Source organism: Dunckerocampus dactyliophorus, chromosome 17, assembly GCF_027744805.1.
Source record: "Dunckerocampus dactyliophorus isolate RoL2022-P2 chromosome 17, RoL_Ddac_1.1, whole genome shotgun sequence".
Classification (NCBI taxonomy): Eukaryota; Metazoa; Chordata; class Actinopteri; order Syngnathiformes; family Syngnathidae; genus Dunckerocampus; species Dunckerocampus dactyliophorus.
The window spans coordinates 21,729,847-21,746,124 of NC_072835.1; the positions used below are offsets into that span (position 1 = coordinate 21,729,847).

General features: G+C 41.5%; 1 protein-coding gene across 1 annotated transcript; it reads left to right on the plus strand.

Annotated features, from left to right (window-relative positions):
* The first annotated feature begins 6,164 nt into the window (after positions 1–6,164).
* stbd1 (starch binding domain 1) lies at positions 6,165–12,375 on the plus strand. The gene is made up of 3 exons (XM_054757881.1): positions 6,165–6,541; positions 8,184–8,506; positions 9,553–12,375. The coding sequence occupies exons 1-3, from the start codon at positions 6,271–6,273 to the stop codon at positions 11,458–11,460; spliced, it is 2,502 nt and encodes an 833-aa protein (XP_054613856.1). The 5' UTR covers positions 6,165–6,270; the 3' UTR covers positions 11,461–12,375.
* The last annotated feature ends 3,903 nt before the right edge of the window (positions 12,376–16,278 follow it).

Below are 16,278 nucleotides of genomic sequence, written 5' to 3' on the forward strand. Positions count from 1 at the left end.
GAATACTTGATGCGGCCCAGCCTCACCCAGACGCTACCTCCAGCTAAGTTGAGTTTGAGGCCGCTGCTGTCAAACAAGTTCAAAACTGTTTAAAATTGTAAGTTCAAGTTGGCTAACCGAAAATTGTGACATTGTAGTAGAGATATTGAAAATCTTGTAATGATTTTTTTCTATTTATTTATCCCGTTACGCCACACAAACCGCAGCCGCTGCTGCCTAGACATATTTTCCCCTTTTTTCTTCTTGAAACGCTCCTCTTGTTAAAAGACATTTGTTAGTGAGAACCGCGACTGTAAATCTCCACGTTTAATGGCGTGCTTTTCAGACACAAAACATGATAAATCTCTCCGTTTCAAAGTGAAGGAAGCAGAGCGCCAAACGGCCTCTCGGTGGCTGCTTGTGGCAACATTCTTGTTTCAATATCCACTTGAAAATAATTGATAGCTTTCACTCCCAGCACAATACTTTTTATTGCAACCTGCACAGTGCACGGTGCAGCAACAGCTAATATGAGTAAGTCTGACGGGTGGTTAATAAAACATCGAGACTTGCAGCCCCTTTTCTGCCATCTTGCTTTCTATATCTATTTGACTGTGTTTTCATAGTTTCCTATGTGCAGTATTTCCCCTTGCATCATCCCTCTGTTTTTATTTCCAAAGACTTTGTATTTTTTTGAATGTTTTTATTGTCTCCCTTTCGCTGCATTGTTTCTCTTCAAGCTTTGACCTCAGGGACCCCCGTCAGCTTTCATTTTCCCGATGGCTCGCTGTTCCCTTTCAACGCATACCTGAAGACGCTGAACTGTGCAGTCTTACAAACCATAAGTACTTTGCAGTTTTCTGCCGACAAAGGTGTCCTATTACCACATACCAGCTGTTTTTAACGTACAGTGGGACCTCGGTTTTCGTTATTAATTGGAATGGAATTTTCCCTCCTAGGAAATACTTTAAATCCAATTAATCCATTCCAGACACCCAAAAATATTAACAAAAACTGAGAATAATTAGGGGTGTCAACTTTACTGCATCTGCATGAGAGTTGCCTTCTTATTAAATCGGTTCTGACGCGTTGGGCTTCTTGTGCTCGAGTTGTTGGTGATGGAAAACAATGATCATACCCTGAAGTGGACGCTGATTGGCTGTCATTGTGTTTGGGATTGTAGTTGGGAGGGCAAGGTGAGTAGCGGCGAAACGACAATGATTTTATGTACTTGATGTGGTCCAACCTCATCCAGACTCTACGCTCCAGCACCCCCCAAGAAAGCTGAGTTTGAGACCCCTGCTCTGTACTGTGCAGACATACTGGGTGGGAGCACGATTGGTTAGAGGAGGGGGGAATGGGGCAACGGATGCTGTCAAGGATGTCATTGCACTTTGGAAATTAAGTTTGCATTATTATGATCGCTATTATTTCTCCTCCTGCTATAGAGTTTTTTCATTTGAAATTTCACCCCCGCCCTCCCCTCACACTCCTTTCCTCAAGGCATTCTGTTTGTATTCAATGCACGCATGCTGACCTTAAAGTACACAACTTTCAACTGTGTTGTTTGTGCGCTGTGGCTATATGCACCCTCTGAGGGCACAGACTGCGATTGTTCTCTCTGGGTGTTAGCTTTCGATGCAGGAAGTGCACACTCGGGTCAGGAGGGGGGGATCTAGGCACTCTCAGTCTGCCTACATCTGTTCAAATAGCAGAGACCCTCAAAGTCACACAGGAAGTGTGTGTGCTACAGAAGCCATTCTTTGTATGCATGATTTATAAAAAGGAATTGACCTTTTGCTGTATGATAGCCTCCCACATTTCACTACCTGCTTCCCATTACAGCAGGTAAAGAACATGAACCTGCAGTCTGACCTTTGACTTCAGCTTGGTCAAACATCTGGATATGCTCTAAAATGTATAGGGGTCTTTGTCTGACACAGAACAGTAATCCCTGAACGTTTGTAGCTGCTTGAAAACGACGTTTAGGACAACACTTGGTGTCTAATCATATTAGCGCACATATTAGTAATAAAACAACTCAATATTGTCCCATTAGAAGCTACAACATTAGTGTTGATATAGCAAAAGATTCCACCATAATAGAATAGAATAGATGCAATGTCATGTAATATTATATCAATGTAAATGCAATATTATATTATATTATGTTATAAACAAATAAATAAAATAATAAAAAATAGAATAAATAAATATATATATATATACTTTTATATAATTTATAATAATTATAGGTTATATTATTTTAAATGTAATATTAAAGATATTTTAATTTAATATGCAATATTTGAATATTGAACAAATATAAATATTATATATATAAATAGATATATAATAAAAAATAATAATAAAAATAAAGCAATAAAATACAATTATATCTATATATATTTACTTTTATATTATTTATAATATTATATATATAGTCATATTGTACTATATATAACAAAGTATAATAATACATTTTAGTTATTTAAAAATATGATGAAATAAAATGAAAACAAAGTAATACATTTACCAATACGAGATCATCTTCGCAACATCCATCCATCTTTTTTCCACGCCGCTTATCCTCACTAGGGTCGGGGGTATGCTGGAGCCTATCCCAGCTGTCTTCGGGCGAGAGGCGGGGTACACCCTGGACTGGTCGTCCAACCCACGCACGTGCGGGGAGAACATGCAAACTCCACACAGCGATGCCCAACGAAGATTCGAACCCAGATCTTCCAGATCACAGCAGAACCATCAGCAATGCAGAAAAAAATAGAGAAAGTATTCAACAGTACACTTAAAATGCATACGTTCTACTGTTTAAGCACACGCATTCCGCACAATTTGAGCAGAAATTGATCGTTCATAAACAAAATGAGGCACTGATATCTACTTTTTTATCCAGTTACAACCGTTTTTGTCGCGGTATTGCTGCCATTATGATTCCAAGTATTGGCAAGTGCCCGACCTCGAAAACAGTTGTTAATAATTGAGTGATTCTGAATGAAATTGTCTGCATTTGGAGCTCCAAAGAGCGGCTTAGCGGCTTGATGTGGTGAATCAGTGCTGTTTAATGGGAAGGACCAGTTTACACGAACACCTCATGTCCACATGGTAGCTGTAACTCCCACCCAGACATCACACACGTGTAAACATGACGAGTGCGTCATCAAGTTCTGTAACGGCTGTAAAAAAAATTTTTAAAAAAGCTGTCTGCAAGACACCCTGTTGATTAGACCCACTTACGGTGTCTGGTAAGGGTTAGGAAGGGTGCAGGATGACAAGAAAAAAGGATGTAAAAACAGCTAGTAAACGTTACAAGAGGGCGTATTGACAGGATGAAGCAGATGAAAGTGAAGGATGCGGAGTAAGGCCGGTTATCATGGCGACACACCACGTAAGCGCCTTCTGAACAGTGGGGAGATGAAAGGAAGGCAATGCCGAGACCTGAGGAAGTCATTGGAAAAGAGACAAAAGCAACAACTGAAGAAAAGCGCTTCATTGCACTGTGTATTTTTGCATGAGGGCTAGCGCAACAGCAAATCCTGTAGATTAAAGCAAAGAATTCCCGTATGAACCTGGATATATATCACAGCCTGACAAAGACAAGTTGTCTTGTATTGAAGGGCTACAAATGTATTCATGCACACCAGCAGGTGACGCTAAACAACTTTACCTCGGGCGAGTCAAGGCTTTTCCTCCTGTCACTCACACACTGAATACGTTTTCTTAGAGAAAGTCTGGAAAATGCGGGTTGTCTTGTATTTAGAGTCGAGAAAGTAGTCATGCATACCAGCAGGTGGCACCAAAGTACTTAACCCCAAGCAAGTCAGAGCTTTTCTTCCTGTCACTCGCTCACTGAATATGTTTCCCAAGAAACAGTCTGAAAAAGACAGGTTGTCTTGTACGTAAGGTCTACAAATGTATTCATGCACGCCAGCAGGTGACGCTGAATGACTTTAACTCGGACGTTTCAGAGCTCTTCTTCCTGTCACTCGCTCACTGAATATGTTTCCCATATATTGTATTTGGGGTCTAGAAACGTATTCATGCATACCAGCAGGTGGCACCAAGCGAGTCAGAGATTTGCTTTCTTCCTTTCACACACGCTCACTCATTCGCTGCACATATTTCCCTACAAAAAGTCTGAAAAAGACAGGTTGTCTTGTATTTGAGGTCTAGAAATGTATTCATGCATACATGCAGCTGGTGCCAAACAACTTACCCACAGGCGAGTCAGAGCTTTTCTTCCTGTCACTCACTGATTGAATATATTTCCCTACAAAAAGTCTTAAAAAGACGAGTTGTCTTGTATTTGTGGTCTAGAAATGGATTCATGCATACTAGCAGGTGGTGGCAAACGACTTAGTCCCAGGCAAGTGAGAGCTTTTTTTCCTGTCACTCACCAAATTTCCCACCAAAAAAGTCTGAAAAAGTGTTATGTTTGGGGTCTAGAAATGTATTAATGTATTACCAGCAGGTGGCACCAAATATCTAACCCCAGGCGAGTCAGAGCTTTTCTTCCTGTCACTCTCTCACCGAATATTTCCCCAGAAAAAAACGCTTGTATTTGGAGTCTAGAAATGTATTGATGCATACCAGAAGGTGTTGCAAAACAACTCGGCCCCAGGCAAGTCATAGCTTTTCTTCCTGTCACAAATATATTTCCTGAAAAAAGTCAGAAAAAGGCAGGCTGTCTTGTACTTGGAGTTTGTTTTATTTGTAATATGTCACTGATATTGAAAACATGATTTTAATGAATAAAGATTAGTTTTGGCTTTGATGAAAACAGGTCTAGAAAAACAGGAGTCTTAAATTCTGGTCAATACAATGCTTTTGTCAGTCGAGACATTTGCTGGAACTAAAATATTTCAGGCTCATTGATGATCTAACAAATTGCAGAGCTGACTTTGGGCTGCCATGTGTTCTGCTGAGTTATCTGAACAAAAGATCAAAATCTTAGCTTTTTGTAATGACTCTGGGACCACACTTTGGACACATTTACACAATGCCAACCAGTCCAGGGCATCATCTCATGCCTCCTTCCTATAATGCTTCTCTCAGAATTCACAAATAATTACTGACAGAATTGTTTTATTTGTAAAACGTATTTGAACAATGTTTGTTCTTGTGTGCAAACAATGTGATGTGAGATAAATCCAGACAGGAAGGGACATCTGTTTTTGTTTTGTCTTAAGTTGTGTGTTTGTGTGTTTAAACTCTTACAAGCTAACTTTCTGCAGTGTCCTAATAATAATAATTCAGTTTAATGGTTGCAACCTGACATCTAGTGGATATGGTTGGCTATTACACCTTAAATGAAATAAATTAACAAAAGGGGTTGGCGCTAACGTGTTTTCAGTGTTTTACTATTCGCTACAAGTGTTTTAATACGTGCTTTTCGGTACTTACACTTCTATATGTATAATATGTCAACTGCGTCCTTGATTGAGGATTTTTTAGGGAACGGCTTCTTGAGACGTCATCTGTCCTCATCCGAAGAGCGAAACGTCCGACACCTTCTTCACAGTAATAGAGATGACGTCTCAAGAAGCCTTTCCCTCGTTGGACAACTCCTGTAGGACTGAGAGCCTACACAGACGTATATATATATCAATATATATATTTACTTTAGCAACAATAGATTTCTAAAGTAAAACAACACAAAAATAGTAATATAATCATGAATAGCAAAGTTAATTGTACAACTCCAACAAGGAACGCGATGATTGAGGGTGCACACTCATCATTTGGGGCGTGTCGAGTGCAACATCCGGGTACTCACCGGGTATACGCATTTATGCACTCAAAATGCTAAGCTTCAGTCCGGAAGGACGCGAATTGAAACACAGCCTTCGGGTTTTTTGGTCTCAGCAGTGTTTGGTGGGGTTTTTTTGGTGTTTTTTTTGTTTGGTGAAATGTCTTCGTTTCTTGTTGTTACCGTATTTCTCCACTGTGTGGTGCTGTTTGTGCAGACTGATTTAGACTACGAATGAATCGATGGTTGTTATATAATTTTTAAATATATTAGGTAAAAGATAATATTTATTTGTTTCCTATAATGCATTTCAAAGTACACACGCTATACTCAAATGACAACCTTTTTTTATGAATGAGCGTCGTGGTCCTTGTGACGTCATCCACCAATGAGCGGCACCTGCAGCGGCAACAAGAGGCGTCCAAGCTGTCGTCGTGCACGCAGTCCCAGCAGGCTCGCCCACGCACGCACACACGGACAGACCCACGTCACATCATCACGTCTCATCTTTTTTTTCAAACGCGATGGCCTTCAAAGGCAGCAACGGCGTGGCCGTGGAGAGACGTGTCGACCTGGCGTCCCTCTTATGCATGATCGGGCGACACGGCCCGGCCGTGGCTCTGGCCGTGTTCGCCGTGGTGTCCGTGCTGGCGGGCTTCGTCATCTACCGAACCGTGAGGGGGAAGAGGAGGAGGAAGACCGACCGCGCTGAAGAAGAAAAGAACCCCCCGACGGAGAGCGACGAGTCTGTAACGCAGGCCGGACTGGAAGCAGAAAGATCTGCTGCTTCAACAGGTAAAATCTAAACATGACGCCAAGGTCAGAAAAATTCAACCCGTGTTTTGTGTGTGCAAAAGTTTAGACACTCCTCCTCGAGTGAGAAGTCCATTAGTTAATCGTAATCTTTCTTCTTGTGATCTACAAGGGCTTCAAGGCCCTTCTCTGTCCCAGCATGCAGTCCATAAGGCATACTTTGATGAGTTTAGGGTGGATGAACTTCACCTTTTTGAAGTTGTGACCTCAGAAGTGTGCTTCAGGACACACTCTAAAATCCTCCCAGAAGAATGGAAGCTACAAATTGGCGACCCACTTAATTTATTGGCAATGTAAACACCATTTTTACAAGACAGAATCTCCAGCATTCATCCACTTCTATCCAACATCCAATTCTACTTTGTTCTTTACTCGTTCGTTGATAACCATTAGCACATAGCGGTGGCGGTGGGTTGGGGCTGGACCTGACCCTTGAACCCTGAGCAATCACTGTGGTGGTGGGGACAGGTTGCGAAATGTGAGCGTTTTGGCCAAGAGAAGAATGCAGATTTACCCTGTACACGGCTTGAGTATTTTATTCAAATAAACTTACTATACAGTAGAGCCGCCACTGGGATCCAATATCCTTTCAAATATTGCCCATCATCAACAATCCTTGTGAGACATGAGCACACGTCTTTCTCTTTGCTGTGCGTTCTGAAGATACAAAAACAGCTAAAAAAGAGGCAGGTAATTAATCCACGTAATGAGACACACCTGTTCCGCCTACAGAGCCCGCTATTCAAACACTTCCAAAAACCTCCAAGCTTTTATGGTTTATAGCCATACTGTGAGCATACAGGCACATTCATGATAACATGTACAGATAATACTGGCAGTATTTTGGTCATTTTAAGCATTAGTAGAACTTCCTTCCTGGGTGCTTGATTTCACATAGCAACAAAAGAAGCAACGCTACACCTAGCGTTAACTTTTTTTCCCAAAAACAGTGGCGGCAGCTCCAATTTGTAGCGTTACCTTTCGGTAGTGGCCTGAGGCATTGTGAGAGCTGCACTGACGCGCTGTGAGCAAGTGCGTGGTGAAGTTAGTCGCTAGCCGGCAAGATGTCACTACGCCAATAAAGTAGTTCTTTGGTGTAACAATGCTAAAAATAATAATAATTGTCGGGGTAGCTTGGTTAATATGAAGGTCACATTATGTAAATTAAGTGTTTTTGGAGGGTTGTTTTTTTTCAGAAGGCTTCATAGGAGGAATAGGTGCATTCTTAGCTGCCTCTTTTTTAGCTGTTTTTCTGTCTTTAGAACACACAGAAATGACATGTTCATATTCAAAAAAGATGAACAAAATGTTTTGACCCAAATAAATTACCAAGTAATTGGATAAGCAGGAATTTTATTCATTAAAACTTTTAGACGAAAAATGTATTAGCCTCATTTTTGCATGTACTATATTTAATAGCTTAGCATATCTTGACCTGTGCTGCGTTACTTTTAGTGTGTTTTATAAACACGTGAAGATTAACAAATCCCTGCTGGGATTGACACTGTTCGGTAGTGGTTGTAGTTTGCAGTGGTGTAGTTTGTGTGTAACACAACTGAACCTGGACTATGTACAACAGCTGAAGTACTACTGTGATTTAAACTTTGTTTGCTTTGTGTTCTAGAAGTTACAGATGAAGACTCGCTAGATGTGAAAAAAGAGCATGAAGAGCTCACGGAAACTCACCCCGAAGTCCGACAACGTCGTGCTGTTGCTGCTGCTGCTGAGAGGGAAACTTGGCTCTGTTCGCCTCCTCAGAGTGACATCCAAGCACCAGTCAACCACCATGATACTTCACCTCACACGCGCGGGGACTGTGTGCCGTCCTTTTCCATGGAAGCAAATGTGTACAGCACTGTGGCAGAAATACAGGAGGGTGATGCTGATGTTCGTCACTTCGGTGCAACAGACGACGGCGTTAAGGATGAAGAGGTTCCTAAAGAGCAAGTAAGAAGGTCGATTTGTTATTGTGACAGGATGGTTATGGTTATGTACGGACGTAAAGACACAGATCACAAATAAGACACGTTTAATTGAGCTGTGATCACTTAAAACCCTCAGACCTGAGCTGTCCTATCTAGTCTTTGAGCACAAATTGATGAAGCCTGCTTAGATTCTAAGACGACGTGAACAGCCCAGTTGCAATCAATTCAATGCTCGGAGAATACAATGACCTGGATGAATGACAACATTCACAGGAAACTCTCGACAGAAATGAATAGAAACACAGAAAATAATCCATGATGTCAAAAACATGGCCCACTTGTGCTCTAGGCAGTATATTCTTGCACGGAGTAAAGCTAGTCCATGAATGAATATGGCCACTTCTCCCGTGGCCATCAGTGGGTAGAACCAGGGCAGTGGAGCCAACTCGCCGGGGCTGGCGAGGAGGAAGTGTCGGCCTTCATGCGAAAGTAAGCTGACGGTAATACAGGAGTTCAGAACATTCAGAAAGATGTGTTCATCCCGTTTAACAATAGCAATTAATTTGCAGACACACACCTTTTTAAAATGTAGAGCTGCAACAATTAATCTGATTAATCAATTATCTAATTCATCTACAACTATTTTGGTATGATTGTTTTTTTTTTTTAATATATATATAAATGTAAATATCCTCTGATTTCAGCCTCTCAAATGTGAACATTTTTCAATATCCTAAGTCATCCATGAAAGCAGACCTATTATCTTTTGTGTTTTAAGCAAAACAAGATAGTCACATACATCAATTTTGACTTTGGAAAACAGTGATGGACATTTTTGCCTCTTTTCCGATATGTTGCGGACCAAACCGTTGTGTTAGGTTCATATTGATTTAGTCCGTCTTGGGCCTAACGATGACTCGATTAATCGAAACAACAAGCGTCAGATTAATCGACCAAGAAAACAAGTTAGTTGCAGCCCTATTAAAATGGGGAAACTCTGGCTAGCATGTTTTTATGGCTAAAATCTATCAGGTCATGTTTAAGTTGAATTCCATATTCTCCTCTCAGGTATGGCAAGAATGGGATCTTACCACAGATGAGGATATTGACATGAAGAAATCCACACAAGAGGGGGGAACTCGGCCTTCCAGCGACACAGCGTACATTGAGCAAACCCTTCCCATGGGGGAATATGCTGATCATGACAAACAAGACAATGAATCCACACTCAAGACCGAAAGAGTAGAGCTCATCTTGGAAGAACATGTCATTCCAACACACAAGAGCCTAAATCACGATATTGAGGATGTAAATCACCGCCAAGACATCGCTCCAGGAGAGGGGAGAGCAATCAAGGTCATCCAGGCTGAAGAGGAGCAGAAAATAGATCGCTTGAACAACACACCTGTTAATGCTGATGCTCAGTCACAGCAGTTGGAGCATAAGGAGGACCACAGCCTGACGTGCAACCAAGAGACGGTTGTTCTCCTTGGTAGAGCAGATGCTGTGGAGAATGGTCAGATTGGTGCCAGTAGTGAAGACAAAGGCGGATCAAGTCTCCAAACAATGGTTGATGATCTTGTGTCACGGATCACCTCTGATGCAATAACCCACATGGACCAGTCAGCAAATGATCAACAATCACAGAAAGTAGAAGTTCCAACTGTGGATGAAGATGGGGAACTTCCAGTGCCATCGGATCAAAGCCAAAACGTAACTGGAATGATTGGAAATGGTACAACCACAGCGGAAGTTGAGGCACCGGTTGATGATATGAGAAACACCCATGTTCTGGTCAGTGATCAAAGTGTAGAAGAGATTGACAACAATGCAACTAGTCCTGACACAACTGGGGATACGGATCCATCCGTTCAGGAACCGAGGGTTGACTCTGCAGTTGATACAGATGCCAGAGACAAAACCTTCCACGAGGACATTGTGTCTTCCTCTCAAGACCAACACAATGGCCAAAATTACGATGATTTTTCTTTCGTTGTCATTGATCCTGCTGCTCACATGACCTTACCACTGTTTGAGCTGAGGGATAACGACATGTCATGTGGTGTCGGTGAAGAGAGTGGAATTTCTAGCATGGCCGTCAGTCCTGAAATGCTAGATCCCGGGAATAACTTGGAGCTGTCGGTGATGGCTCATGAGCCACAGGCTGAGCAGAAACCAGAACTTCCAACTTGCCTCTTTGCTGACGTTGCAACTCTGTCGGTTATGGAAGAAGTTGCATCAGGAATGGGGTTTGATCCTCAGCCAGATCCACTGTCAGACCGTTTTAACCACGAGTCATTAACAGCAAATCAGGACCTGGTGAGCCATGAAGTTGGCGACCAACAAGCGGAGATGCCAAGTGATGTTCGGAAAAATCATGTGGACATGAAAGTTTCTGAAGGTGCAAGTGTTGGGGAGAAAATGAAATGCTCAGAAAATAAAGACGAGGACTATGCAAAGACTGAAATAAGTATCATGGAGGCAACTATGGACCATAATGAGTGGATCACAGATGGTAACCAACACCTTCCCTGGATGAACATCTCTCTGCAGTCTTTTAGCCATTATCCCACAACAACCCACCCGCTTCCCACTGAAGAATGCAGCCACACAGATCCAGAGCCCCCATCTGTCTCTGAAGTCAAACAAATAAATGGACTCCATGAAAACACGGGAAGTAAGAACGTCAGGGTGACCTTTCGGGTCCACTACCTCACCCATTCACCCTTCCAGACGGTGGCTGTCACGGGGAGCCAGCAAGAGCTCGGAAACTGGAAGGGGTTCATCCCTCTCGAGAGAGCCAAGGACGGACACTGGGTCGGCGTGGTGAGTCTTCCCGCCGAGAGCCACATGCAGTGGAAGTTTGTGGTGGTGGACAAGGGGGCAGTGTGTCGCTGGGAAGAGTGCGGCAACCGACTCCTCGATACAGGATGCGATGACGACCTGCTAGTGCACAAGTGGTGGGGTTTCCTGTGAGGGGAGGTGGTGGGGAGTGGGTCATAATGTTCAATACTGGATTGCATTGCAATAGTAAAGTAACGGGGGCTGTTTTCAACACATTCAGTTTTTATTGTGAGCTACTAGGAAATGACAGTTGGGTACTTTGGGAAGCAGAGTAGGTTGATACTCACACAAATGTCAGACGGGTGTTTCATCAGGCCAATATTTGGACCTCAGTAGGCTTTGAATGCATTCACACATGCACAACAGAGTGTTTAGTAAAACTGCATTAGATGTCACTGACGTGGATTTTCTCACCTTGACACCAGTTGGATTGTTTTGACTTCACATTTTGTATTATGTGTCAAACTAGCTAATTGTATCATGCGCATGCAGAAGGTTATTTTAGATCTTTCTGTAAAAATCATCACTCCGTGATTACTTGCCCATTTTTATCATTTATTTCCTTGACATTTCTATAGGGTTCAGCCAAAACTTCCATTTGAAACGGGCAATATCCCATGATTATGCAATTAACAGCTTTTTAAACTGAGTAATTTGTGTAAAGACTGCAATACTGTTTATGCTGCTGCGAGAATACATGCACGTGGTTCACTTTTCTACATCAGCAATAATTAAAGCAATAACTACTGTGTATCCATAGCCAGATATTGTAAACTATACTTGTGATGCGTTTTGTTCTTCCCTCCTAGTGCATGCCCCAGTCTCCCTTCATCGCAGTATAACAGTGCCTTTTAGAAGAAAACTGGATATGTTCCCCTAAAACTCACCCTTTTTTAAATCCATAACTGGAATCTATACTCCCAATCAAATGATATCTTATTATGCAATCTCGTGGTGATGTTAATACTTGGATGTATTGTAAAGAACTTGTCTGTCATAGATGGAAACATATGAATGCATTTATTATTAAAGGCCAGTTAATTAAAAGTGCCAGTCTTTGTTTTTCAGCCAAACTTGAGTACTCTTTGTCCGAGTCTGGGAAAGGCTTTCTGTGCCTGAGCATGCTACGTTTCTTCCCATGCTGTCATCAGTGTGATTCCTCCCGCATTGTTTCTAATGATAACCTTGTGTGGCCGATCCGAATGACCCAAAATGCACATGGCATCGCTCACTTCTCTTATTGGTGATTTCTTAGCGTATCTCCATGTGTTGCTTTGCAAAATATCAAAGTGGCCCTTGCTAGAAAAATGTAGGACACCCCTGCTATAAATCAAAAGTGCTCATTGTCAGCGTAGCAACGCAACAGCCCAATTTCACAAAGTAATCACAACACACCAATGTAGAAATTCAATAAGCGGCATACGAGCGTTGGCGTCTTAGTGTTTCAGTGTGTGACTCTTAGTGCTATCTGGAAGACCTCCTCAGCATGACTCATCCACGAGGGCGGTACTGAACGCTGAACTTTGCTACGGGATCAACAACCTGCATCTCTGAGCCAAGCGTGGACTCCAGCACTTGTCTGACCTACTTTAAATGAGGTCAGGAGGACGATGCCCCAACAGAAAATGGTGGTTTTGTTTAGTTTGTTGGGTTTTTTTTTTTTTTTTTTTACACCAAAAGAAGAGCTCCGGGTGTGTTTTTCTAGTTTAGTTAGGTTTTCGTTTAGACCACCCTTTGGAACCCTCAGCTGATACATTACTGATAACTTTTACGACAGGTGAAGGTTCTTCCCAGTGTAATCTGATGGGCATGTTCGTGCACTGCCAGACTTTGCTGATAAAAGGGCGATACTAAACAAAAAAAAAAGATGTCCATATGATATGGCGGGTCTCCTCAAATGCAGCACACTCCCTCGCCTGCTAATGTGTCAGCACAGAGTGTACGCACTTTCTAAGGTTAAGGCTAATCCTTTATTTAGACCCGGGGCTTACAACTGACACCACAAATCCAGAGTCGGTGTGTGACTGTCAGTCTCGCACACACTCGGCGTCTGTCAAACCTCCTGACAGTCAAGCGGCCGCCGCAGTTTGATGTTTGCCCAAAAGTCTTAGTGCAGAAAGAACTGAAGATGAAAGAAGTCATCTCCTCAAAAATATAAATAAATATGACATGTTTCTGTCCAAAGCCGTCAAAATCGAGCGCTATCTAAGATGTTATATTTAAAGTAATTTGAAACAGGAAAACTGTACCCATGCAAGCTCTGTGGAAAAACCCCTCAACATACACACTTATGTAATGTCATGTCATATGTAGAAAAATATATGCAGTAGATACGTCCATAAAAATGTCTATTTTTGACAGACAGCTCACTCCCCCACCTCCAGACCTTCCTGCTACCTTGACGTCGACATCCTTATCCGATTTCAGATCAACATTTGCAATAAAAATGACTGTTGTAGATTACGTTCTGCTTCTCTCTTCAATTGCTGTTGTTCACACTCGACACGATGCAGGTTTCAGCCCTAAATATCCCTCACACACTTATTAAAGGCATTGGAAGTATAAGATTGATTGATACTCACCACTAATGAATGAGGATGTAAGATGATCGACGTACAGATGGAATCAGAGTCACGGTCTAGCCTTTAGCCTCGTCGTCAGGCTAACGCTAGAGCGGAACCTGGGTTAGCATCATGAATTCATTCCAGAAGGTTTGACTCCGACGGAAACCGAATCAAACTAAATGAAGCCTTTTCAAGCATAAAATGCTCTCAATTAACTAAAATATAAATACAATCCCTTGTTTATGGCGGTTAATTGGTTCCAGACCCTACCGCGATATGTGAATTTCCGCAAAGTGATATTCAATAATAATAAATGGAATATTTTTGTAGTTATGGCATAGGAAACCTGTTTACAATCTTCTAAATACGGGTTTTAACATTAGAGCCTTTTAGACATGAAATAACACCCCTATAGCCACATTTACATTTGAATTACCCAATATAATAGATATCATCAGAGAAAATAAGACATATTAGACATAAATAGGATAACATAGACTGACACGTTAGCAGTTCCTGGACGGCGTACTTCCTTGTGGCTTTAAATGGTTTTACACTCGTATTATCCAATGTAGCAGACGGAATAAATAGGAAATAAGCCACGTAAGACGAAAATAAAACTCCTGCTTGAGCAGTGTTACAGTAAATGTATTCCCCAGGGAACCTTAATAAGGAATCTGGTACCTGTCTCACCGAACACTGACACCTAGTGGCCAATGCAGAATACAGCACTGTACTACAGCATATTCGCAATTACACCTTGTCTTTCTATTTTAGTTCATTTACTTAGCTCATTTAGCCATTTTTATGTTTGAATATGCTTAATTTAGGCCAAGAATAAGTACAATTTGGCAAAATATGCATTTTTTACTAATAACAGGCCGTATTCAACCACGAAAAAGTGATTATTTGTTAATTAATTTTTTGAAAAAACCCCCAATATCGAACTGAGATATTGCGAGGGATTACTGTACAGTTCAAGAAAATACAAGATGTTGATGAAGTGTACTTCACCGGCCACTAGGTGTCACTAGTAACACGCCCTAGACTTGGTCGCCAACAACAGGCTTTTAATATTTTATAATTATTTATCTCACAACAAGCACAATAATAATATACAAATAATAGTCATCATCATAATAATCACGCAGGCTACCATTGCGGCTGTACTCCAGCTAACATTCAACACATCCTGAATCCCCGACGTCAAAGGTGACTATGGGGTGTTTCTTTCTGTCTAGAAGGCTCTAGTCAGGTTAATGCATTTATACAGCCATAAACCAGTTTTCTATACTACAAAAATATTCAGTTTATTAATATTGAATCCTACTTTGTGGAATTCACTTATCGAAACAATTAACCATGATAAACGAGGGATCACTGTACTACCATGATAGAATAAATGTGTTCAGACGCTTTGTAACGGTAAAAACTCTAAAAATGCAACTAATCAGAACAGAAAAAGTCACCGTAAGATTCGTTTTTGCAGTTAGCACCCTGCGGCTTCGGACGTGATGAGCTTGGTTTCACCGCCAAGTGAGACATTCTCCACAAGTTGTGTCATCTCTTCTTACAGAAATTGACCTGGCGGCAGCCTTCCGCTTGACCTCTGACTCTTTGAAAATTGTATAATAATATCCACGGGTTTATTTCATTGATGGAATGCCGCTTTGTGGCTTGTATCTTATCTCAATGGTCGGTAGCGTTCCTTATAGGCGAAAATATCATTTCACAAACCTCTTTTAGGTTAGTTGGGAGGGGAAAAAAGATCATCTATTTGGGTGTCATGTATGTGGTTAGGATGGGTCTATTTTTAAACAGATGCCGGCGCCCATTCCTCCCACATACTGCGGGATCATGCGGTGACCTTCACTGAAGGATGATGAGCCAGCTGACTGAGCCGCACAACCTCATGGGAAGGAGCAATGAATTTTCACCAATATCACGACAAATATACAACCAGGCCATGCTAATGGTATGAATTAGAACTGTTTTGGAGGCTTTTTGCCTTTAATTGAAAGTGATTCTACACATATTTCTGCATGAAATGTCCCCCTTGCAAGCTGACCGCAGTGCTCCTCGGTTTGTGCCATTGTGGGACGACTACAGGTGATGTCGTCGCCAGCCATGCCGGACGAAACTGCAGCTAAGCGGACTGTGTGATGTCATGTCTGATGACATGTGGATCCAATGTGTGCAACAATTAGTGCTGTCAAATGATTAAAATGTTTTAATCACATTAATCATGGGTTTCAAATGAATTAATCACGATTAAACAATATTTGTAATAATGTCTGAAATATGCCCATTTTTACTGTATTTTATTGAAAGAAATATAAATGGATTATATATATTTGTATGTATTAACAGCTCCAAATCAACTGAA

Bases quoted from the DNA above. Each gene is read 5' to 3' on its own strand.
- stbd1 (XM_054757881.1), top strand. From the start codon at position 6,271: ATGGCCTTCAAAGGCAGCAACGGCGTGGCCGTGGAGAGACGTGTCGAC. The intron at 6,542-8,183 runs GTAAAATCTAAA...TTTGTGTTCTAG, and splicing joins AAGATCTGCTGCTTCAACAG to AAGTTACAGATGAAGACTCG. The intron at 8,507-9,552 runs GTAAGAAGGTCG...TTCTCCTCTCAG, and splicing joins AAGAGGTTCCTAAAGAGCAA to GTATGGCAAGAATGGGATCT.